Source organism: Sturnus vulgaris, chromosome 6, assembly GCF_052056855.1.
Source record: "Sturnus vulgaris isolate bStuVul1 chromosome 6, bStuVul1.hap1, whole genome shotgun sequence".
In the NCBI taxonomy this organism is placed as follows: domain Eukaryota; kingdom Metazoa; phylum Chordata; class Aves; order Passeriformes; family Sturnidae; genus Sturnus; species Sturnus vulgaris.
Genome location: NC_142248.1, coordinates 36,872,093 through 36,897,203, shown reverse-complemented (window position 1 = coordinate 36,897,203; position 25,111 = coordinate 36,872,093). Strand labels below are relative to the sequence as shown.

Below are 25,111 nucleotides of genomic sequence, written 5' to 3'. Positions count from 1 at the left end.
AAAAACAGAAGCTTCATTGGACTGACTAAATTACCAAAGAACTGAAAAAAAATTCATTAAAGCTAGGAGGAAAATTCACTCTGAGTATTGAGCAATTAACCCTTGAAAAGAACTGAAGTGGGAAGACCCCTTACATCACAACAAGACACCATTCCGAGATGCAAAATCCATCTGACTTGACCCACCTCCTCCAGGAGATGTCACACAGGCTGTCAGAAAGGTAAAGGTCTTCAAAATATTATTCCAGTGTTGGCAGGTAGTTGCTTAATGACTCAGGACAGAATCTGTGTGCATACCATAGTGCTCATAGGCCATTGTGATAAAACACGGATACAGATCATGAGAAATGACCTAGCAGAAATCTAACTTCTTAAGGTCTAAAATACTGACATTACTAAAATTTTAAAAAACCCAAAACCACCAAATTCCAAGCTAATGGAACTAACTGTGGGTACAGTGAAGGATTAGGCGGCAAGTTCATAATAATCTTATAAAGCATCTCTTCAAATTCTGAGTACATTGGAACTGTTAAATACACACAAGCAAGGATGTTATTTCCAGAAGAGCATTGTTTAATACAATATTTTTAAGTCTGATGATTGAGCCAGAAAGTATCTTGCTTTACATTACCTTGACTGTTTTGTCCATAGAAGCTGAGAGAAGCATGTGACTTTGTTCCCGTACAGGACACCACTGGATTTCATTAACTGGGCCGCTGTGTTTAGACATGCAAAATATTAAGCTTTTGGGAATTTCAGTCACTTTATATTTAGATCCCAAATATGGCTTAATTAAATCAGAGATCTTTCTCAAAGTCTGTTCTCCTGATACACTAAACTTAACATCACAATCTGAGCTACCTCTCTGGTCAGCTTCTTCTTTTTCAGGTTTACTGGAATTTTCTTGACGCAGTCGTTTAGGGATATATGGTCTAATTCCTGTTATGGTAGTAGTGTTGTCTTTATGTGTTCTCTTCTGGGAAACACCATTTCCAGAATTTGTTGAAGAGCTTGAAGCCTGTTCATAGTTTTTGTAAGCCACAGATAATGCAGCATGGCCAGAGTACACCCTGGGACAATAGGGACGTGCCGTGTCAGTGTTGTTATTCTGTGCATAATGCTCAGGGGGATCTTCACAAACCCTGCTCCTGCCAGATCTGCCAGCGCTCCCAGAAGGGTGCATTTCATATGCAGATTTTGTACTACCAGGTGCAAAGTGCTGAACACAACTCACAGAAGAACTCAGCTGGTTTGTTTGTCTGCCAGAAGCATCGAGGGCTTCAGTCTTTTCAGCTTCTGTCTCAGAGTCTGAATCTTCATAAGCAACCAAACTCATTATGGCTAGACACAGCAGACTCCAGAGATCTCAGTGCTGCAATCCTCCAAAATTATGATCTAAAATAAAGAATTGATTATTCAGAGCACAATTAATTACAGAGTCTACAATTTGAGTAACTAAGGGATATAAATATGCCTTTCTTAAAGAAAAATTTCAAACCTCTTATTTCTGTTTATTAATGGAATTTATTCCTCTATTATAACACACTGTACATTCTATTAAACAACACGATTTGCCTCCAAGCCCTTTGCATACATTTTTAATGCATTGCAGAGGTGTATTTGCATACCACAAAACAATGACAATGAGGATGAAAAGGAAAACAACCTTGCAATATAAATACAGCAAATTACTTTGCCTTACTTCCAGCATTACTTCTATACACACACATAGAAGAAATTATTTAATTATGTAGTGGTTTTGTATGTACATTCATAAGAATATAAATACTACAAATCTTTTGGAGTCAGTCTAACAATATCTATATCTTAACAGTACAGATGACTTGAAAGAAGTGTGTAGGGGTTCAACTGGCAGTAAAAATGTGAACACATTTTTGACCCCTTCAGCAGCCTTGCAGTATAAGGAAATTTTCCAACTATATCCACAGAGCATGTTCCACACAGCCTTTAGTTTTACAGATGAGGTATGTCAGAAGCTACATTGAATTCATATTTGCATCTACTTACAGAAAAACGAGAGCATAGATGCCTCAACTGTGAAATAAGTTTTTTTCATTATGTACAGGAGAAAGAAATCTCATGCTAAGACAACATATGTAACCTGCAGAATAATTCACCCTCCTAAAAATCCAAGATTTTTCCAAATATTTGTATGGAGTATGTACAGTATAGAGTTAACTACATTCAAACAACTGATGTATCTGCAAAGTAATATTTCTGCTCTGCTGTTTATAGGCAGGAAGTACTGGTAAGACTGATTAAATGTGACATTTTATTACTGCTTTGTTTCCCTGCCAAGCTGTTAGCACTCATTATGCTGACGAGATTTAACCCACAACACTTTCAGACAGGCTGCTGAAATTCTTGGTTCAGGTCAGCAAACAAACTGCCCTCAAAAGCATCTTGATGACAACAGGGAATGCAGCATGAAAGTCAGTATCTTCATAATCATTTGCAGAATTGACACCACAAATGAAGGGACACCACAAACATAGGTCCTACAAATACTTCTGTAGCAGTAGGACTCTGGAGCTTGCAAAGATTATTCATTTAACTTCAGAATTAGATCTATTTGAATTAAAATAACCATGTTTCATGTAACCTACAGAAGAGTTACATGACTATATATTCTGTTAGCAAATTTCTAAGCACAGATCCAGAATATAGGTACTTATTAAGATACACACATTCATCATCACAGATCTTTCCCAAGATAAGTGATCAAGACATTTAACTGGAACAAGATGACCAACATTTCAGCACATAAAAGCAACAAGATCTCCCTCTAGAGGACATTTTGTCATTATCTGAAGTTTAAGACGGCTATAAGTAACAGCAAACAAGAGCAAGGAAAACATCTTTTTTTTACAATACAGTTTTTAATTCATTACAACAATATTTCATTTAAACAGTGTCAAAAAAAAAAGTAGTGTTTCATGAAAACTAACAAACCAATTCAAAAACAGTAAATTGAAGTTCCTAGCAGTAAATTGCAACATCAAATAAATAGGAGCTTTGAAGGGCTTCACTTCAGTAATTGTATCAAGTGGTTACTGTTTGTGTTGTAGTGCTTCACACATTTCCCAGAAAAATGCATCACGCCCAAAGAACAAATAGAGCAAGAAGCTGACCTCTGGCTAAAAGCTATAAACTAGGATACACAAGTGGATTGGGTTAGACTTACAAAGTTACTTTAGCTTAACACAAAAGAACCCCAAACTGAGATTCAGAAGGGCGAGATAATGCCTTGCAAACACAAGGTAAAAAATGTTTTCCATGAGATACTGAAAAGAAACTGTTCCATTACATTTGGTCATCATAAATCCATCCCACCACACACATCACCCATAAACGTCAGTATTTTGGTAAAATCAAAGCTTCTCTCTCATCTGAAGACTTCCTATCAACTTTTGTTTTTCAAGAAACACCAGCCAGAGAAACTGCCCTAACGAAAGAAAAATAGGGGATCCGGGAGAAACCACAATATACTTGATTGGAAACATCCTGTAACTAAACTGTGAGTTTATCAATGATGTGATGTGCAATGTATTGAACTAAAAGAGAAGTTTACAGCATTTTGGTTTTCCTCGTCTTCCACAAGACTGATTTATCTGAACGCATTGAGTGTTCAGCTAAGGGGCACAGAGCCCGTGGATGCCAGCAGAGGTTTGCTAAGGGACTGAGCACCGCAGGTCGCTCACGGCGGGGCCCCGGGGCGGGCAGACGGGAGGCACGGCCCTGCCCGGGGCGCTTCCTCGCTCCTAACGCCCCACAGCCCCGAGGGGGAAAGAACAAGCTACTGGAGAGGGTTCAGTCGAGGCCACAGAATATAAGGGGTCTGGAGCATCTCTCTTATGAGAGACTGTGGGAAATGTGTTTAGTCTGGAGAGGAGTGAGGGGATCTCATGAATTCACACAAATGTCTCAACGGCCAGTGCCCAGAGGATGGTGCAAGGCTCTATTCGGTGGTGCCCAGTGACAGGACGAGGTGCAATGGCCATAAAACTAAAACACAAGAAGTTCCACCTCAACTCGAGGAAGCACTTCTTTTCCTGAAGGATGGCAGAGCACTGGGCTGCTCAGTGAAGGCATGGATTCTCTCCGTCTGGAGACATTCGGAACCCACCCGGACGCGTTACTGTGTAACCTGCTCTGGGTGACCCTGCCTGGGCACATGGCTGGCCTGGATAACCTCCAGAGGGCCCTTCCAGCCCGAACGATTCTGCAAACAACCGGCCCTTTCCAGTCCCTCCGGATCAGCCTCAAACGAGGAAGCGGGTCCCGGGAGGGCCCCGGCAACTGAGGCCGGCTCCTCCCTCTCTTCCGCAGTGCCGCTACCTCTCCCCAGCGCCCCGGGTGCCGAACCCACCCGTGGTGCCGGGACAACAGCACCCGGCACCGTTCCGGTTCCGATTCCCGTTCGGATTCCCGTTCCCATCCCCGCGGTACCTGCGCTCCCGGCAGCGCACCCGGAACTCACCTGCCGGTCGCCGCCGCGCCGCTTCTAAAACCGCCCCGGGTGAAAGCAAGACACCCCACCCAACAGTTCCGCATGTCACAGCCCCCGCGCTGGGGCCGCGTGTTGAGAAGGGCAGGGGTCAGACCGCGGCTCCTTGAGCGGGCAGAAGCGCCTTTTTCGCCGCTGCCAGCGGGATGGAGAGCGCTCCCTTGGGCTGGTGTCTGCAGCACTGTGTCTGAATGACTGTGTGAAGTAATGGTTCCGGGAGGTTGTGTTTCCCAGCCGGGAGCCGCGCCGGCCGTGCCGGCTGGGGTGATGCAATGGTGGTGACAGAGGAGCTTCGGGTGAGGAGCGGCGGGATGGGCCGGCACCGGCACGGGGATGGGACGGGCACGGGATGGGCCCTCGCGGAGAGACCCCGGCGGGCGGGAGAGGGGCTGGTTGGGTGGTCACTGCCGCCCCTGTGACCGGTGCGAGGTGCCGGGTGTGGAGATTCACTGCCGGGCACGTTTTCTCCTTCCCCTAGAGATGCGCGATGCATTTGAGAGATTTTCCTCCATTCCCTGCGGGGCTACCTCGCCAAAAAGTCAGGTGAAAAAGCCCTTTTCCTTGGGAAGGGCAGGACGGGTGTGCAGGTCACTGGGAAATGCGTCCCACCGCAGGAAGGGCAGAGCTGGCGAGTGGCTTTGCTGTGCCCGGGCAGGGCGTGGCAGGGAATGCTGCAGGACGCCAGGGTTAGGGAACATTGGAGTGTTGGGTGATTGTGTGCACGGCAGGAGCTTTGCTCTTATACCGCTGCAGTGTAGCAAAGATTCGTGTCGGGCTTTCTTGTGGTGACTCCTCAGTCTTTGAATGGTCGTGTTATCTGTCATCTTGAGGAATCGTCCTGTACACTGTTATTGTTATTTCGTGCCTAAATTAATGCTTGCCGTGACTGGGAAGGTAGGTCTGCTATAAAGTGCAGCCTTTCAAGGCCTGTTTCACATGACATCTTGGGGATGCTGCCTACTCATGACATCTTGGGGATGCTGCCTACTTTAATTTTACTTTTCTTTTTCGTTTTGATTTTTTTTTACAGGAGGAAATACAGTTTTCAGGAATGTAAGTGCTTTTTGACTTAGTCTTGCATTCTTTTATTTGCTCATGGAAGTTTGTTCTGGACTGTTGTATTACTGTTGTCTCTGGAAGTCATAATGTACTTTCATGCAATGTTTGTCTTCTTAACTTAATGTGAAACCCTATTTTTTAATTCTCAGGTGTCTAACTTACCAAGTCAGACTGCAGACAGTGAAAATGATCATAGATCTGTGATGGTCAGCCAGTTGGAAAGAGGGGGGAAGATGCAGTAGTTTTCTGATACCTTTGCCAAGGATTTTGAGCTTTGTCTCATAGCAGTTTAATATTTTGAAATGGACACAGGTGCAGTACCCATTATAAGTTACCTGCATTTCAGGTAGAAGAAGCACACATGTCTTGGCTTTCAAGTTCACACTGGGTCATTCTAGACTCTGGTCCTAAATATCCTAGTAGTTCATTCTCCAATTCCCATGCATCTTTTTTTTCCTCCAGATATGCTTGCTTATGGTATGTAATCTGTCTGGGACTGTTAATTTTTATAATATCAATAAGAAAGCAAGAAAAAAAATCTTGGTAAATAGTAGAATATCCAGACATTCGTTTTTTATGGTTCACCATTGCATTAATGAATTTCAAAAGGTAAAGACCTCTGTTCCACATTACTTAATTCCTGTCTTGAATTCTACTGAAAAATAGGGTCAGTACTGAGGTAAATAAAGATAATCTTTAGGTAGCAGTCCATATGTTTTGCATTTTATAATCACAATATCCTCATCTTGTTGTACCACCTAGATTAATTTTGCTACTTCTTAATGAAGATGCACCTTCATTTGAGATTCTCTTTTCAGCTTAAATCCATAATATTCCAGACATTTTAAGGAGTCTGTTTTGCTGCTTTCCAGAAATGTGCGAAGTGTCAGCTCTCATTTCAGCCTTTCTGAATGGAGGCAATCTATCAGTAAGACTGTACTATAAGGAATTAAGTTAAAACAACGAGTCACAATTTGTTCTACACCAAAGAAAATTCTTAATTATGTCTTTATTATTTTGTTAAATTTGAAGCCAGTAAATATAAATGGCATGTTCCTACAGAAAGGGTGTGTGTTAATCTTCATAAACATTTTCTAATATGTTTATAAATTTATAATATTTATTCTATACTTTCTTTAATACTTAAAATATTCTTTGCCCATGAAGAAGAAGAAGGTAATATCCAAATAAAAAATATAATGAAATTGTAGGAATGCATCAAAAATTGTTTGATCTGCTTCAAATTACTTTTTTTCATCACACTGTTGAACTGCAAAAAGTCAAGTTTGAAGGGATCAAATTAGCTTAAAAACTTAATTAGTGTTATGTAATCTAAGTATGGTAATCCAAGAGTTAAATAGAGTAAAAAAATTAACATTAACAGGTGGATGTATCCACTTCTCAGTTTTCTCAGGGTATTCAGCTGAAGCTGAAATATGGGAATATTGCAGCTGACTGACAAACAAAGCCTTAACGATAGCTATGTTTTGGTAACCACCCATTAGCAAATGGACCTTCAAAGTTTGCTAGGCAGGTGAAGGCTTTTTACAATAGCAGTTTAAATAAGCACTATGTACATGTAACCAAGGTTATGATTAAACTGATTGTTTTGTAGAAGGAAGTCTTTGAAGTATTGCTGAACAGCTAATGCAACTATTATATGCTTCTGGAGGTTTGGTTTTGTTTGGATTTTTTGTTTGTTTCAATTCTGGGAAAAGGGAGCTAAAGGAATGTGTATTTTTACTAACACTCAGTCGATCTGTGCTGCATGCACAGCAGTGGATCAGTAATTTGCTAGGGGGTCTCTCCAGAAAGACAAGACCTTTGCAAGTCAGTAGTTTTTCACATGGGCACAGAGCTTCCCACTTGGTGGGCATGGGCCGTGCTTAGGGAGACTGCTGTGTTCTTAGTCTCAGCCATCTCCTCATCTTACACCATCTCCTTTTTTCTGCATAGTTCTGAGAAACACTGGCAAATTTACACCCTATTGCTGACCCAAGGATTCTTTGGAAAGCAGCATCTCTCACCAGTCATCAATGTGTTTTGTAACCTCTGGAGAAAAGCCATAAAGGAGATGACTGAGCTTTGCTCTTGTGTGTGTTTTTTGGGGCTGAAGTACTCTACTGCATATACTGAGACAAAATTCCGTATCGTAGTTATGAAAGTCTCATCATTTGACAGGGTATCAGTGCAGGAACATTAATTAATCAGGAATCACATAGCCTCTACCAGTTGTTCTGAGATGCTCTGAACTCTATATACATGTATTTAATTATTTTCATTTTGCCAGGAATTTGACTTTGAAAAGGTGTTCTAGTGTTACATAGAGAGACAGCATGAACAGTGATGTCTAAATTTACCTGATACTCTTGTCAGTCTCTGTCCATTTTTGTGTGAAACTGAAGCTCACTGTGTACTGTCTCCACATTTATCAATTTGATATGAATAGAACGTGGTAGGGATCAATATAGTTTTTATTTTCTTATTCTATTCACCTAATCTTGAAGACTTACACTAAAAAGTAAAACATACTACTTTCTGCCCTGCAGTTCTCTTTGTTGCTGCTCTTTTGAATCTCCAAGCCAAAGAGTTGGAAGAGGATAAATTCAGTTAAGCTGTTCCTAAACAGATCTTTGTGCAGTCTGGCAAAATGGCAGACAACCCGAACTGTGATTTGCAGTCTCTGAGTCCACTTCAGCTGTTTGAAAGAGTGACTGAACAAGGAGAGAAAGTCAGAGCACTGAAAGCAGGAAAAGCACCAAAGGTATTTGCATTTCATGGTTGGGACCCAATCTCTTTTGAGTGCTGAAGAATTTTATTGTTCTAAGATCTGTTTTGCATTGTGATGAGAAAATCTCTTGTTAAAAACTGCTTATGTCCATTTTGTGAACTGTGGCATACCTGGAGTAAGGTAGTCACTAGCAAGACCAAAATTTTTACTCCTGAAGTAAGAACAGAGACCTAGACTTAGAAGTCTGCTTTATCCAGTTGCCATACCATATGACAGGATCCAAGGCATTTATTTCTCAAGCAAATTAATGTCACTTGCATTCTTGCCTGGTTTTAGATGGTTCATGAAAATCTTTTTCTCCAGACATTTTTGTAGACATTATCAAATATGTCTTCCTTTAACTGTACTGACAGTCCCTTCTTAGTCTCCCTTAAATAATTCAGTAATTTGCCATTTATTTCAGGTTCTCTATTGTGTAATCACTATTTTGGCAAGGAGAGCTCAGTTTTAATATGGACTGTCTTAATGTATTGCCTGTGGGAGTAGGCCTTGAAAACTGAGGGTCAAATAAAGTGTTATTCTAAGTATTGCTTGCATGAGATTTTACAATAGCTTTATATTAGAGAGGTCATAACCATAATTTCTTGCTCTAGTTTGTCTTCAAGTCTGTCAATGAATTGTAATGAATATATTATTTTAAGGTGAGACACTAAAAGCTTTGTAAAGTAAATTAGATCATAATTTATATTTTATTTATATACTTTGGAAATTTATGGTAAAAGTGCTAAACTTGTTATACTTCTGAAAAGCAAGTATGCATTTTTTTCTTAGGCAGAAGTTGAAAAGCAAGACAGAGGTGCTTTAAATATCTTGGCAATGGTGATGATTTATATTCTAATAATTAAGGATTTGCTTTTCTTCTACGTTTGACATTGATGTTGAAAACATTTAAATAGACCAGAGTTTAGAGTTTATTAATGATGCAATTCAGATCAAAGCATGGATATGGAATTTTGGAAGGTTGGGACATTAATGTAATTATCTGTTTTAAGTATGTTAAGGCAAACAGTTGTTTGGGTTTTTTCCTTTATTCAGGATGAAATTGATGCAGCAGTGAGGATGCTCTTATCATTAAAACTGTCGTATAAAACAACAACAGGACAAGACTATCAGGCAGGCTTGCCTCCAAAAGATCTTGTATTAATAAACAATGGTACAACTAAAGAAGAGGATGAAGATTTAGTGAATCCCTGGAATGTGCAGACATCGAATGCTAAAGGCGTGGATTATGACAAGCTCATAGGTATAACTCTTCCTTCAGTGCTACTAAGGAATTTATGTAAAGTGATCCTAATGACCACAGAAACAGCAAGGCATCATAACAAATCCAGATCAAAACATCATAGGTAACATTTAATTTATGTCTAATCTTAGCATTTCCATGTCTAAAGAATTTGCTGTAAGAGATGAAAATGTCCCAAGTGGAGATTTCCTATGAAAGACTTAAATACTTTGCAAAAAACTTTTAAGTTCAAAATCCAAGTTTTAATGTGGTTTGTTTTTTGGTGTAAGTACTGTTAATTAGAAATTACACTAATGAAGATACTGTGACTGAGTGTCTGCATCTGCAGTGGTTGGAATGCAGAAAAGCATTTTGGCCAGGCTGAAGGATTCTTCCCACCCGTTCCTTACATCGCTTATAGATTAGAGAGGGTGAGAATGATCCAAAACCAATGCAGAAATCTCTTAAGTCTAATGATTTCTTCAGAAGGCATACTTTCAGGCAGCCAAGTGCTGGCTGGAATGAAGGAGTTGCAGGTCATTCAAAAACATGCAGTGTAATGGAAAATGTTTCAGATGGGGTTGTTACAAAACTTGCAAAGTTTTGTAGTTTAAGTTGTCTATTTTAATGACTTGTTTGAGTCTAGTATAGAAACAAGTGAGAGAACTATTCATTAATTTCTCTATTTTTGCTTTTTTTCATTATTATCAATCTTCAGTTCATGTTTAGTACCTTAGTTGTGCATGGCTGAGGTCTGCTTAGTTTTTTTCTCACAATAGAGCATACACCCTTATGTGGCAGTAATCATATTTGCTTTTGGGACATTTGTTGTGTCAGCATTATTTTAATTCTTTGTGATGTTACTGGGAGATCGTGTCAAATGTATGCACACATTGGCTGAGTCTGCAGGAAGTAACAGGAGAAAGAAAAAGTTGGAAAGGGAGAAGTGTGCAAAGAAAAATATAGGTCAATGTGAGAGAAGGAAAAAATATATTTATTAGAATCTGGAAGTGGACAAGCTCTCATAATCTTGTTACTTGCATAGGAGTTACAGAGAAGTGATTTGGGGATGTTTTTTTCCTTGGAAGAAGGGGTTCTGAGCATTTTAGAAAGGAAGAATTGCACAATTGTGTTGGCGCAATCTCAGGATCTTCCTAAAAACAGCTTGCTATAAATCAGTTCCTGCCCTTTTTTTCCAGTAACTGTGTACATAAGACCTTTCATCTTCCACAGAGTGTGGGTTAGCCTAAAGGGTTTTTACTTCTTTACACTACTCTCAGATTAGTGCATTTGATAAATGAGTCATTTCGCTTGTTCTAAGTGCTGTGTTGGAAATTTTTCAGAGAAAGTTAGCCTAGCCACTTCAGGATGTGAAGCAGTTGCTGGTTGTTATCGATAAGCGTCCTTCTTTTCCTTCCCTTTTAAAAAATAACAATAAAAGGTGTTGTCTGAGAACTTGTTACATTGGATAGCTCCTACCCTAAGGGAATTTTTTGTGCCGTCTATAATCTGTTACTAGTGGTACCTGAAAAAGTTGCCACTGTGCTTATGTTTAATCAAACATAGAAGAAATTAAATCAGTGTTTAAATTGAAAGAGGTCTTCTTCTCAAATGGTTGTCCTAGATGTGCACTTAAGTGGTAGCACAACAATACAGCCTGAAGATATTCTGGCAAGAAGGCTTCTGTCAGCTAATACTAGATATGAACATCCCTAGAAATGTGTTTGTTTGTTTGAGCATGAGCAAAGAGCCGAGGAATGAGGGAGAAAGAGCTTTTTATGCTATCCGTGCTGATAATTCTGTAAGCTGAGTATTGCAAGTGATACCAAATGGTTGAAGTTGGTGGGCAGTTTCTCAGGCTATGTAGTCAGCTCGTCTCTCCAAAACAGAGTCAGCTAGAGCAGTAGGATTGCTTGTCTAGTAGGGTTTTTTAATCACCAAGGATGGAAATCCCATGACCTCATTGCGCAATACATTCCAGTATTTGACCATGTGCACAGTATGAAGGGGTTTTTTATGTTTAAATGGAATTTCCTCTTTCTTCTAAGTTGTACCATTTGTCCCTTGTCCTTTCACTGGGCATCACTGACAAAAGTCTGATACTGTCTTTTTTATTTCCTCTCCACTTCCTCTTATTACATATTTATATACATTGATAAGATCCTTCCTGAGCCTTCTCTTCCCCAAGCTCAGCAATCCCAGCTCTCTCAAACTCTTCCTTGTGTGACAGGTGCTCTGAGACCTTCATCTTCATGGTGCTTTGCTGGATTCACTTTATTATATCCATATCCTTCTTATGCCAGAGCCCAGAACCAGTGCTCCAGATGTCTCCTCAGTGCTTAATGCAGGGAAAGGATCACCTTCGCTGACCTTCTAGCAGCCCTGTTCCCAACGCAGCCCACAAGGCCTTACACCATCCAAGCTACAAAAGTGCATTGCAAGCTGTATTCAATTCCTTGTCTGGACCTTGGGACCCTGAGGTCCTTTTGCTTTCCAGACACTTGGCCCCCTGCTGTACCCATTATTCTTTCCCAAATTCAGGACTCTGTGTTCTTTTTTGAATTTCACGAGATTCTCATAAGCCCCTTTCTCCAGCCTGCTGAGGTCCCTCTCCATAGCATCACAGCAATCTGTTGTATCAGCCACCCCTCCCAGAATTATTTCACCTGCACACTTGCTGAGACTGGGCTCTAGGCTCCAGCTGGACTTTGTGCTTGCTGCTCACAACTTTTCAAGCTTGGCAGTTCAGATAGTTTTCACTTCCCCTTGCTGTCCACTTGCCTAGTCCAGACTTCATCAGTTATCTCTGAGAATGAGCTGGAAAAAGCCTTACTAAAGCTGAGGTAAACAACGTTCACTGTTCTCACCTCACTATAGTTACAGCATCATAGGACTATTAAGTTGGTCTGACAATGATTTTCCATTCCTAAATCCTTGCTGGCTGCTACCCAGTCACCTTCATGTCTTTAATGTTTGGAAATGATTTCCAGGATCATTTCCTTCAGCGCATGCCCACAGATTGAGGTGAGATAGACTGGCCTGTCCACCTCAATTCCACAATTCCTCCTTCTAGCCCTTTTTTAAGGTAGGCATTTGCTTTCTTCCAGCCTCCAGGAGCCTCTCACAGTTGTCATGACTGTTCAGAGATCATCCAGACTGGCTCGTCACCAGAGTTACTGTATAACAAATATTAGGGTATTGATTTTTCCATGTAGTTATAACAGGGTAATGGCAAAGAGGAAAAGTATATAATGAATTTTCAGCAAATGCAAATATGTTTTTGAAATGACAGTTCTCAGGACTTCTGCACAGTGAGTTGAAAGCTGTATTTTGGTAAAAGCTAGAACACCAGAGATTTTTTTAAAGCTTGTTTAGGAGTGGAGACTGTCTTTGTCAAAAGCTGTTTAGAAAGGCAGATTCTTTGTGAGCAGAGAGCCTAAGATGTTCTGAACATTCAAATAGGAGGAAATAGGTGGGGAAAAATGATCAGTTTTTTTAACAGAAAAGGTGAACATGGCCAAAGAAAAGGGAGCTGTGCAACCTGTGAATGTTTAATAAAGATATTTAGGCATTTCCAGAGAAGTGTTCTATACCCCAGAGAGCTTTTCTAATCACTTTCTATGACAGTACACAAATATTTCTAGGGTAGCTAGTCGCAGTTAATCTGGGGTATTTTCATGTTTTCTGGTTCTGTCAGATTAGCCTCTTACCAGTTGCTGTTGATGTGCTGAATCATTTTCATGCTCATTTGATCTCTTTTTAGCATTCAATCAGATTATAATTTACCATTTTGATGCATTTTTCATTTTATTAGTGCAATGTTGAATAGTTCTCATGTTGAATAGAGCAGATAGTAGCAAGCAGTAGACTCTTACATAGATTTTTTCAAACAAGTTTTAAATCATAGAGCATTGGCCTGATTATTAGGATCCCAGAATTACTGGGAATAGAGATAATACTGCTATTTTACTCTATCACAGCCTTTCCTAAACCACCAAGTCGTAAGTCTTACTGATTGCCATGAATAGCATTATGCATTTCCTTTTCAAGCCTCTTGAGGGGAGCAGTGTCTGTAATCATATACATAATAAAGAAGAATTAAATTTGCAGAAGAGTATTTGGGGTTAGTGATGTTGTTTGAGTGAAAGCAAGAGAAGATGTTGTCTGACAGCAGAAAATTTAGACATTAAGGGAAAAACATTCAGAGCCTCATAGGCATTTTTATTGTATGGCTTAGGTAAAATTGGTGATCTGAATGTGTTTCTTTAGCATGTTTTTTTGCTTGGAATATCAATGCTTTGCTATAAGGAGACTGCAGTTATAGTAATTCATGGATGGAGAAATACTGTATGTTGTGGGTGAGCTGAGCCTCCCAGCATAGAGATAATACTGGAGGTGACTGCTGAGTCTTCAAGCAAGAATCAGGAAAATTGACTTCGACTTTTTGACTCGAAAGTGTCTTTTTTAATCTAGCCTGCATTGGTATGTTCTTGGTATTCTAAGATCTGGTTGTAGCTATGCTGTACTTATTTTAATTATTTTTTTAACATTTTATGATTGTAGTTCGGTTTGGCAGCAGTAAAATTGACACAGATCTGATTAATCGAATAGAAAGAGCTATTGGACAAAAACCTCACCACTTTCTACGTAGAGGAATCTTTTTTTCCCACAGGTGAGTTCTTTTATTAAAATTCAAAAGGTCCTGTTGGGCAGACTTCCCGTGAGAATTATTTGGAGAATTATTGGGAGAAGCTTGTAACTAGCAAAAACCATGTGCTTTTATACCAAGGAAACCAACTGTGCCATTTGAAATTAGCGACGACTGCAGATTTCCCCTGGCAACACTTGAAACTCTCGATTGCGTGGGTTTCTGATATGTCCTCAAAAATCCCGAACTGAAGCAATGTGCTCAGAGTGCAGGCTCATTTTGGCTCTGTGCCAGCAGCCAGAGGCAGCGGCCTGGCAGACAATTCCAGGTGCCACTGGTGATTTCAGCAGGGTTCTCATGCATCTGTTTGTGGTACAGAAAAGGCTCAGGGTCTAATCTTAAGCATGATCCTGGCAGTGACCTTCACAGTTTAAGTGTTAGCACACGGGGCCTTTTGGGCTGTGGCAGCAGCTTCCACAGAAGGGCTGAGCATGACTAAGGGCATGACCTCCACCAGAGTTCAGCTAAGCTGCTTGGTTAAACCTATTTGAGAAATGGTCCCTGGCTGTTTTACTAGTCCCTAGAGATTATTATCCAATGGAGTAATTTTAAAAGTTGCACAATTTCAACATTAAATTTTCGCATTTGATTTTATTTTTCTTTGAGTTTTTTTTCCCCATGGAGACTGAAGGGGACTATGCTTTTCTTGAATTAAAAAATGAATAAGCAAGAACTTTTTTATTTCTAGGACACTTAACATATTATAATTTATATATAAATACTTTTGGCTTTAAAAACACTCAGATTTTGAATAAAAGCTTTTTCCTGTGGATATTTCCTACAAAATAACTATATCTTGTTTTCTGTTTTTTTTTCTCTAGAGATATGGACCAAGTACTTGATGCTTATGAAAATAAGAAGCCCTTTTACCTTTATACAGGCAGAGGGCCATCCTCTCAGGCAATGCACGTTGGTCATCTTATCCCATTTATGTTCACAAAGTAAGCTATTTCTACCAGTTGTATTATTCAATGTGTTTTTTTCAAAAGTAACATTGAACGTGGCTTGTGAAACTGCCCAGATGTTACTTTGCAAGTACTTCTGATTATATGAATTGAATATTAATGAACTTAATTCAATCTTACCTTTTCACTGAAATGATCACAGTCCCTGCATCACCATAAAGCCCTCTTCTTTAAGCTATGTGACACTCCTTAGAATTTCTGTTGTTCCTAAAAACCAGTTCATTACAAGACTCAGTAACATTACTGTGTAAGGTGGTGCCTGCAGCAGCAGGACACAGAGACATTGGGCTCAGAAAGGTAAAACCTCTTTGAATTCTGTTTCTTTTGCAACTAGTGACCTCTGTCATGTGTACAGAAAACAGTAAGTGTAAGTCTTTATTCTAGGTAAGTTGTCATTATCATCTGTATAAAACATTTTATCTGTTCACATAAATATAACTGCAAATGAATACAAAGAAAGGAGCAGACCTCTCCATATACTTTTGTTTAAATATATAAAAATATTTTAGCTGCACGGTTTACATCTTCATGTTAACTTAATTTGGAATCAAATATGTCTGCTTCTATTAGGTGGCTGCAAGAAGTATTTGATGTTCCCTTGGTAATACAGTTAACTGATGATGAGAAATATCTTTGGAAGGACATGACAGTTGAGAAGGCCTATGAATATGCTAGAGAAAATGCAAAAGACATCATTGCCTGTGGTTTTGATGTCAATAAAACCTTTATCTTTTCGGATTTAGACTATTTAGGGTAAGTATAAATTTCATTAGAGCATTGTAGTGAGAAAAGTGTCTGTATCTTCTAACTTTGACTACCCAGCAATGTTTTAACAAGTGTGTCTAAATTTGAAGGCTTCAGGACAAGTTTTGTAACACTTGAAATAAAAACATATTAATTTTTCTGCTGTCCAACATCTTATATATTATTGTCATTCTCCTGTATAACATATGAACAAATACTTGTGTGTGCAATGTATAAATTCTGAAAAATATATTAAACCAGCTAAAGTGTAAAAATACCTAAACCACCAAGAAACTTCCGGATTGATTTGCTTAAGATGGTATCAAAATCTCTCAAATATGTTTACACTTTGTTTGCTTTAACAGAAGGCATTGCAGCAACTTGTTGTGGTCAGTTATTTAATAATACAGCATTGAGTGAAGTTTAAAGGAGAATGTTTGTAGTAATTATTGGGGGAAGGAAAGAACAAATTAAACTTTCAAGGCATAAAATTCCTGTTTGTAAATGGTTCTCTAATCATCATCTCAATGGGCCACAAAAAGTCTGAAACCTAATGAGATTTAATCCTGCAGGGTTTTTAATGTTTTCAGCTTTTGCAGTCACAGTCTGTACATACACTCTCCTCATTTTATTTTTCTACCTTTTTTTTCTTACAGGACAAGTGCTGGATTCTACAAAAATATTGTCAAAGTTCAGAAGCATGTCACATTTAACCAAGTGAAAGGAATCTTTGGCTTTACAGACAGTGATTGCATTGGTAGGAAATCATACTAGTTACAAGAAACAGTGCTTGCTCTCACTTTAATTTGAGCTATTTTAAGTAATAGTTTAAAGAGATTAGTGTCTGCCACTCATGAAACAGGTAGAAAAAGCAGGAGGATTATGTTTCCAGGCAGATTCTGATGTTATTGTTGTTTGTTCAGAACAGAACACACTTTACAATGAAATTTCTAGCATAAAATCTACCTTTTTGACTTTAGTAAGAGTAAAGTACAAAACAAGAATGTTGAAGGGTCCAAAACAGAGAACGACTATTTCTTCTATTTTCTTTTTTTATTCTTTTGTTACAGTGATTGGAGCTATAGACAATCTTAGCTTCTAGAAATTTCTATGCCAAATTTGTAAAGAAACATGTCAGAAAAAGTTGCATTAATACCCATAGGCATTTACATATATGAAAAAAGTTGAGTGCTGAATAGCCTAATTATCAAGGTTCTGGGTAACTCAAGTCTCCCATTTACATCACTGCAATTGCAGGTTTCTGTCACATGGCCAAGAAAAAAGATTCTGTGTAAAAATGACATTAAGTCCTGGATGTTTCTGAGCATTATCATCATCATCATTCTTTGTCCAGTAATTAGGCCAGTGACAGCTTTCAGCCTTCACTGTAACCAAGGAACACATTTCCACTTGTTTTAGCAATGCTCTGATAAAAGATAGAATTGTGATTATGACTTCATCACATATGTGTAAAAGTCTTGTTGTCTGTTCTGATAGGATTTTGATCAGTTCCAGATTGGGCAGGCTGTGATTTAGCCCTGTATAAAAAAGAAAACATCTGTTTTGGCATATCTGAGATGCTTCATGAGTACAGCGTGCATATAGCAGTGATTCAAGATCTCAGAGTGAAGCTTATGTGATAACTGTAGCTATACTCTCATAATGTGAAAAAAAATGAAAAGCTTAGTCAATTCTCTTTCTGAAAAGGGTAGATAGTTCAACGATCAAGAGAGTATGCAGTGATGAACTTTTGCTGAAGTTAATGTGGGCACAGCTTGCTTTTTGTCATTAGTTTCTATGTCCATTGCAGGTTTGTTGACATTGCAGAAGGTAAAGATGAAAAGGTTTCCTCAGATAAGGCAGCAGATAAAGATAGAGCTTGATCTTCAATGAAGTATTTGGATGATTCATTTGTGCATTTTACATATTGCAAAAAATTCTATTTATCACTGCTTCTGTTGATTGTTTAGCTTTTCCCAACATGTTTTTTAGGTAAAATCAGCTTTCCTGCTATCCAAGCTGCTCCATCCTTCAGTTCATCATTTCCACAGATATTCAATGGCAAGGAGAATATTCAGTGTCTTATCCCGTGTGCTATTGACCAGGTTAGAAAATGATATTGCTTAATTTGGTTTTCATGGATTTGGTTTTGTATTGTACCATTCAAGCTTCATGGTGGTGTCCTGAGGCATCTGTAAAACTTTCTTGCTAGGACGTCTCTGGGGTAGAAACTGAAAGACTAAAAGATGAAGGCTTAAACCAACAATCATATATTCATCCAGTCTTGGATCTCTCTTGATCTCAACTCTGTTCAACTGAGCTGACATCTAGGAAAGCAAAGACAGTAACATCTATGCAAAAGCGCACTGACATGGGGTAGGAAGAAACTTTTGACCATCTCCATGGTAACTTGGACAAGATGGAATGAGCTCAACTTGCAGCACAAGAGATTTCATTTGAGCCATGGGGGAAAATCCTTTCTCAGTAAGAATAAAGGAGCATTGAAATAGTTTGCCAGAAAGGCTGCAGAACCTTAACAATTCAGATTTATAGAGAGAGCTGGAAAAAAATCAGATACAAATGAGAGTAATAGTCTTTACTTCAGTAGCGTTTCTAGGAATCACATCCTGCACTGTCTGAATTGTTAGCTATTTTTTGTCACAGAGATAGACTCTGGAAGATGATGTAATTATATTCATCAGCCACAGTATTATGAAGTAATATTTCACTTTGGTTTAAGTCACATCATCAGCACAGCACTGCCAGCTTGATTGCTGATTTAGCTCAGATTCTATGCTGGTTGTTAAAATGTTTTGGGAGAAAGGTTTCATCTTAGGTGCATCCACCTCCAGGCATATTAATCATAGTTTTAGCAACTATTTTAATTCGTGTAAAATTTCGTAAATATGCCTGTTACTTAAGGGAATCAGAGTGTACAGCACTATGGAAAAGAAAAAATGGGATTTTGTTTGTTGGTGTTCTGAATTAACTGGATTGAAAGCAGGTTCTGGAATATTTCGTGTTTTGGGTTTTTTCAGTTTTTGGTTTTTTCACATCATTTCTTATGGCATTAACGAGTCGGCATCAATCAGCTCTCAAATCACATTTTTCAACTTTATTCTGTGCTTTTTATTGATTTAGGATCCTTATTTTAGAATGACCCGTGATGTAGCACCAAGAATTGGACAACCTAAACCAGCCTTACTCCACTCAGTCTTCTTCCCAGCCCTGCAAGGAGCACAGACCAAAATGAGTGCTAGTGACCCAAATTCCTCCATCTTCCTCACTGATACACCCAAACAAATCAAGACAAAGGTAAGGACCTGAAAAACCTGGTAGCACAAAGCTTTACAGCAGAAAGGACTGGGAGTCATAGAGACGTTTGGGTCAGGAAAGACCCTTAAGATCACAGAGTTCAACCATAAACCTATCCCTGTGTCCCCCCCTAACCCTTATCTATAGGTGCCATATAAGTAGAAATAGTCTCCAGCTCCATCAGGAAGTGCAGCAGAGGTTGGCCCATAGCTCCTACCTCACACTCCTTTGATGTCCCCCCTCAGCTGACTCACACTACCTTCAGACAGCTTCTGGTTACAATGACAATTTTTAATGTTTTCCTTGAACATACATGAATTGGTTTTTCCATACATTTCACGGCAAAGCATCTTCAGCAATTGACTGAGTTATGCAAATTTAGCTAGACTATCAAATATGATCTTTTGCATTACCAGCTAGTCTGACAGTACAAATATTAGCTGGGACAGCGTACAAAACATGTTTGTTTTTCTGATACCTGCAGAGCAATGGTATAAGAGTAAGAGCTGTGGAGGCTCATGCTCTTAAAATAAATATTTTGTTGCCATAGTTTGAAATCTGACAGGCCATGATGTAAACCTAATATACAGCTCTTTCTCTTGACTGCCTTTCACTGTTGGGAGCATCAAACATTGCACGGTGTTAGTTACAACACAGGTCAGACCTTTCCTGCTGCTTGAGAATCTATTGCTGCCAATTCACAAAGAAATGCGCTCACTCCAATTTACAAATAAACATTATGCTGAATTTCAACTCAGAACGGGTATTTTCTTCTGAGTATGTTCCTAGTTTGTTTCCAAGTTCAAAGGAAGATTACTCTTATCTGGTGTCAGATGATTTAGTTTGGCAAAAGTTCACCTGTGTTGTGGTGAAGAAAGTGAAAATCAGTCCTTGGTAAGGAATTTGTAGGCATGAAACCAGACATTGAATAACTGTCAAAACAAGAAGAAAAGATATTTATGTCGTTTCTACTGGGCAGGCTTGGATTAATTATCTTATGGTGACTCTTCTACAGCCACCTCATAGCCCTTCATTCTCTTTTGTAGAAACTGATCAAGCAGTACTGTTTTGAAGAATTGGAATTCTTCATGTGTTTGGATTATAATTTTTGCAGTTTATTTGCAGTTACAGAGTTGCTTTAAAAAAAAAAAAAAGCTGTAATTTCAGAATAGAGAATAGATGGTTAATGGTAATATTGGTAACATTCTTCCATATTTTTTTTCCTGGCAAGTAACTTGTGATCTGCAAAGAGATCCAAGTTCATAAGTCCTAATTCTACTGTCTTTAAACTACTCGAAAAAATAAAAATAATAATTCTAACTACTTGGAATATAAGAGACATAAAGAAAAATCCTGAACACAACATGAAGTGTTGAGTAATGGAGGACAAGCTGAGATTTATTTCAGCTTCTGAAGCACATCAGAAATAAGTCTTTATGGAAATAGAGCTTGAGTGAAAGACCAAATACTGTTATAGCAAGTAAATAAAAAAATATATTAGGAAAGGTGACTTCTGATCATGAACGAAGATGAAAAAGAGAATGCTACTTTGGACAAAAAAAATTACTACTTACAGCATTTTTCAGATTATTGGTACATTGTTAATTAATGAGGTTCAAAACTTAGAGGTAATGGAAGATAAAAAAATATTATATATCAGGAATGGCTAAGAGGATTCTGGATAATCCAATGAGATGAGTGGCAGCATTTTAATAAAGTTTTCTTATTGTACCTATCAGCAAATTACAACTCAATTGCTTTTTTGTTTTCCTATAAAGTGTTATTTAGATTTTATGTCTATAGTCATATAGAGGGATTCAGAGAAATTCAGGGGGAAAAAATCAGTTCCTCGCTCGCTATGGATAGGTCACTGAAATCCTCAGTCAGGTGTGTGATGAGTCAGGTGAGGTGCCAGAATATGTAAAAAAACTGCATTTGAGATTAAGAAAGGAAACATTTTGTGTTTCAACAAAAATATGATTTCAACTGGCATATTGTATTTAATTCCTCTCTGTTTAGTAAGAACACAAACTGTAGAGATGAAAGGCATTGAAAAAATTTCATACAGGCTTACAAAATCTAATAAGGAGGAAGGTCAGTTCAGAAGAGTATGTAAAAACTTCATTTTACAGATGCTGAGACAGCTATTCAGGCTGCCCTACAATATAAGAATAGATGTAATGTGGCAGATGGCAGTTCATTTCTTTAAAATATTCATCTGTGAGTGATTTCTGATTGTAGTTCGTTGCCACAAGATTCACAAGTAACTTGGTGGTTGGAGAGATTCAAAAAAGCACTAGACAGTCTATACAGATAGTAGGAATGTTCATAAATTGTAAATATATAACAGCTCCTAGATACCACAGCTAAAAAAAAAAACCTACTTCATATGCAAATGTCTCTTGGCAGGTTGATTAAGGTATCTCAAAAGATACAAGAGCTAAATGAAAGCTCAGCATATGGTTAAGAAATTTTTTTTCCTCCACTTAGCAATTTATTTTCTTTAAATTCATAAGATTAGCATCCTCAGAGAGTTCTACATATGTATAACTGTTCAAAATAGGCCAGTAGCTTCTGAATTTATTGGGAATGGGATTAGCAATTACATTTGTTCAATAGTGCTGTTCATCTGCCTGTAGGAAACTATGCTTCAAAAGAGGAAGGCTGTCAGCAAATACTCTATTTTTAGACTGAACAATTGGGCATTGCTCTGATCTTAAGCATTCTAGACAGACTTTTGTCGTCTTTAACTTTGCTTTCTCTTGTTTTCCTTTTCCCCAAAAAGAGGAGATTAGGTTATCTCTAGGATTTCTGCAGGATTTTCCATACCTTCTTCATCTCTTTCAAAATTAATTTCTTGATAAATATCTTAATTTTTCTTACATGAAGTACATTTTCTGTAAGTACAAATTCTGTTCACAGCTTCAGCAAAAGGGACTTAAAACTTTTTTGTCTGAGTCTTGGGTGGGTTATTTTTCATTTTCACCTAATTTTTGTTCTGATTATGCAGTCTGAGGAGTATGTGTAGCCATTTTTCCCTGCTGGGTTCTAATGACCTCCTTTTTCCAGTCCTGAGGCTCTGCTTTAACTTGTCCCACTCATTCTTCAGCTAATCCTTAGTAAAGAATTTGGAGGATCATGACACATCTGTGTTTGCAGTAAAGGAATCCTGATTGTGGTGGGAATTACAGCGTGAGCTCGTGGTGTTGTTTCAGATTAACAAGCACGCCTTCTCGGGAGGCAGGGACACCATTGAAGAGCACAGGAAGTACGGAGGCAACTGTGATGTTGACGTGTCTTTTATGTACCTGACTTTCTTCCTGGAGGATGATGACAGGCTCGAGCAACTGAAGCAGGTGAGTAATCAAACTGCAGACTGGGTTATTCATTCCCTGCTGTGAGCACAAAGCTGAACCTCAGCCCTCAACAGAGCTGCAGCTCAGTCCTCCTGTGAACCTGCTCCAGGAAGGTAATTTTGGTGTTATTCTCATGCTCTCTGTCCCTTGTAAGTTTCAGTATTAGTATCTCAGGTTTTGTTCCTTTGTGGTGTTCTTTCTCACAGGCCAATCTGTCTCTTCTTTAAAACAAAACATCCCTAGTGTTTTCACAGGAATCTCCAACACTGTAGGACAATATCTTCCCTACCTTTCAAATTAGGTCACCTTGGGATTAGTGTTGTTTTAATTGTATAATACACTCTGCCTGTTCCTTACTGTAAAGTACCTAAACATTCTGCAAAACTACAGAAGCTCATGTCTAAAGCTTGCTGGTTTTTGTTTTTTTCTTATCATCGCAAGAAATCTAACAGCTCTGAGGAATTGATTCATTGACCCCAGGCAAAAAGTGCTTCATACATGTTGCATTTTCTTTAAGCCTGTCTGGCAGACTTCTGTCCCCAGGGTTGGTAGCAAGCCTTCCTTTCATCACCAATACTAGGTGGTCTGTGTTCTCTGGAAGGCAGAAGCTGCTGTAGATAACACCCATGTCACATTGGTTTATCAGCTTTCTCCTGCTGGGAACAGCTGCAAGAAAATCAAGAACTGCAGATTCTTCTCCAGCCCTCTACTCCTTCCCACACAAGAACAGGGTTGGATAGCTCTACTCTTTTCTGTGCTGTTGTAAATTCCTTGTGGAAACGTGAAGCACTTTTGACTTAAAGACATTTTTTTCATTAATCTCCAACCACTGCAAGAGTGTCAGCCTAAGTCTGCTGCATGCAGAGTACAAAGCCTGACCCACAGCTTGCAGCTCACTGCAGTGATGCCTCAGAATCTGAGTAGAAAACATGAACTCGCCCCCTGTAGCAGCATCAGTGCAGCTGCTTCAGATTAGCATAAGGCACTTTCTGAGAAGGCAACCTTGGTGTTTTTATAACAAACTAACAAACAAAAAATAACACACACATCCCAAACCACACCACTGAAATTGTAATTCCATTTGCTCTTGTTAATGTATTTTACTCTTGCTGAGTGAACATCAACAGCATTTACACCTTGAACAGTTGTTACAAATGGCTTGATGACGAGGGGAGGTAAGATTGTCATGTTCATTGTCCTTTCAAATATAGCTGCACTGTCCCAGCTATGGTTGCTAAATGTGGCTGAACCAATCAACTGTTGGCCTGTGCTTCTAAGCTAAAGCATTTCAGTATTGAGCAATGGAATGGATTACCAACTGTGATTATGACTACAGTGTGAACACAGATTCTGAGTGTCTTTGCTATAAAAAGGATATTTTAATCACATCTAGTCTCTTACCCAAATGCAATGAGAAAAAAATATGAGAATTTGTACCTGTTCTTGAAAAAAAAAAAGAAAGGCTAAGGGTGACTGTTTATTTGAACTGGGATTCTGGGGAGGAAACTTACAGTTTCCTGCAAGAAATTACAGGATTTCCTAGTTAAACTTGTGAATATAGTTTATTCAGTCCTCATAATAACTTGTCACATATGAACTTTGCCAGCTGCCTTAATGTTTTAACAGGCAACAAGCAACTCTGCAAGTTGCATTTTCAGAGTGATACCAGATAATCTTCTAAGGCCTGTCCTTACTTTTATGTCATCCAGATCTGTCTTTTAAATAAATACTGATCACTGAGTCTTTTTGTGAATGGCCCCGTGTTGAGCAACCAACACTTTCTTGGCAGGCCTACACCAGTGGGGAATTGCTCACAGGGGAGCTGAAGAAGGTTCTTATTGAAACAATGCAGCCCTTGGTAGCAGCTCATCAAGAAAGAAGGAAGCAGGTCACAGATGAAATTGTCAAGCAGTTCATGACTCCAAGAAAGCTGGCTTTTGAATTTTGAAGAAATGTACATGTAACTTAGCACTTGATAATGCGCAACCAATTAATTGTTGTCTTCTGTTGTATGTCATCACTCCCTACTTATGTACAGCCTGTAATCGGTGCTTTATAAATAATGAGTAAATTATCATGAACAGCAGAGTACAGAAAAAGTTTTAAATAGGACTTGTATCTATTTAAAATCAGAATATGCAAGACATCATTGATCAGTCTTGCAGAAAAGCATGTATGTCAGCCCAGCATTGTATTTTAATGTATTTCATGTTGAAAATATAAATAAAATTTCCATTTGATGATAAAGGCTAACTTGGAAATTGTTTTAAATGTGTTGGTAAGAGGTCATATCTCAAAGTAATAAATAGTAGTTCCATTTTCTTTTGTACTATGTACCTTGGTTTACTAGACTGTATGTCTTCTTGGGCTACTGAGAACATGCTGCACACAAAAAAGTAGTGTATGTTACAAAGTGGGATCAGT

The 25,111-nt window shown here is 38.7% G+C and overlaps 2 protein-coding genes across 5 annotated transcripts in view; one reads left to right on the top strand and one right to left on the bottom strand.

The window, feature by feature from the left end:
- Positions 1-4,605, bottom strand: part of WDR25 (WD repeat domain 25) — a 58,943-nt gene extending 54,338 nt beyond the window's left edge. The window contains exons 1-2 of one of the 2 annotated variants that reach the window (XM_014871969.2): positions 4,501-4,605; positions 631-1,394 (exon numbers count right to left, since the gene is read on the bottom strand). In XM_014871969.2, the coding sequence (XP_014727455.1) occupies positions 631-1,335 (705 nt within the window). In that variant the 5' untranslated portion in view covers positions 1,336-1,394; positions 4,501-4,605. Of the gene's footprint in view, positions 1-630; positions 1,395-4,469 lie in introns of both variants that reach the window. The other variant, XM_014871968.2, reaches the window with a different exon arrangement.
- On the top strand, positions 4,578-24,940 carry WARS1 (tryptophanyl-tRNA synthetase 1). 3 transcript variants are annotated; one of them, XM_014871970.2, is made up of 12 exons: positions 4,578-4,823; positions 5,558-5,580; positions 8,136-8,350; positions 9,413-9,620; positions 14,163-14,271; positions 15,129-15,248; positions 15,843-16,025; positions 16,673-16,773; positions 18,009-18,121; positions 19,158-19,331; positions 22,547-22,687; positions 24,477-24,940. In XM_014871970.2, the coding sequence occupies exons 3-12, from the start codon at positions 8,237-8,239 to the stop codon at positions 24,633-24,635; spliced, it is 1,422 nt and encodes a 473-aa protein (XP_014727456.1). In that variant the 5' UTR covers positions 4,578-4,823; positions 5,558-5,580; positions 8,136-8,236; the 3' UTR covers positions 24,636-24,940. The 3 variants fall into 3 exon arrangements, with proteins under 3 accessions (XP_014727456.1, XP_014727458.1, XP_014727457.1); XM_014871972.2 differs by lacking the exon at positions 5,558-5,580 and having other exon boundaries at positions 4,705-4,823; XM_014871971.2 differs by lacking the exons at positions 4,578-4,823; positions 5,558-5,580 and adding an exon at positions 5,203-5,421.
- The last annotated feature ends 171 nt before the right edge of the window (positions 24,941-25,111 follow it).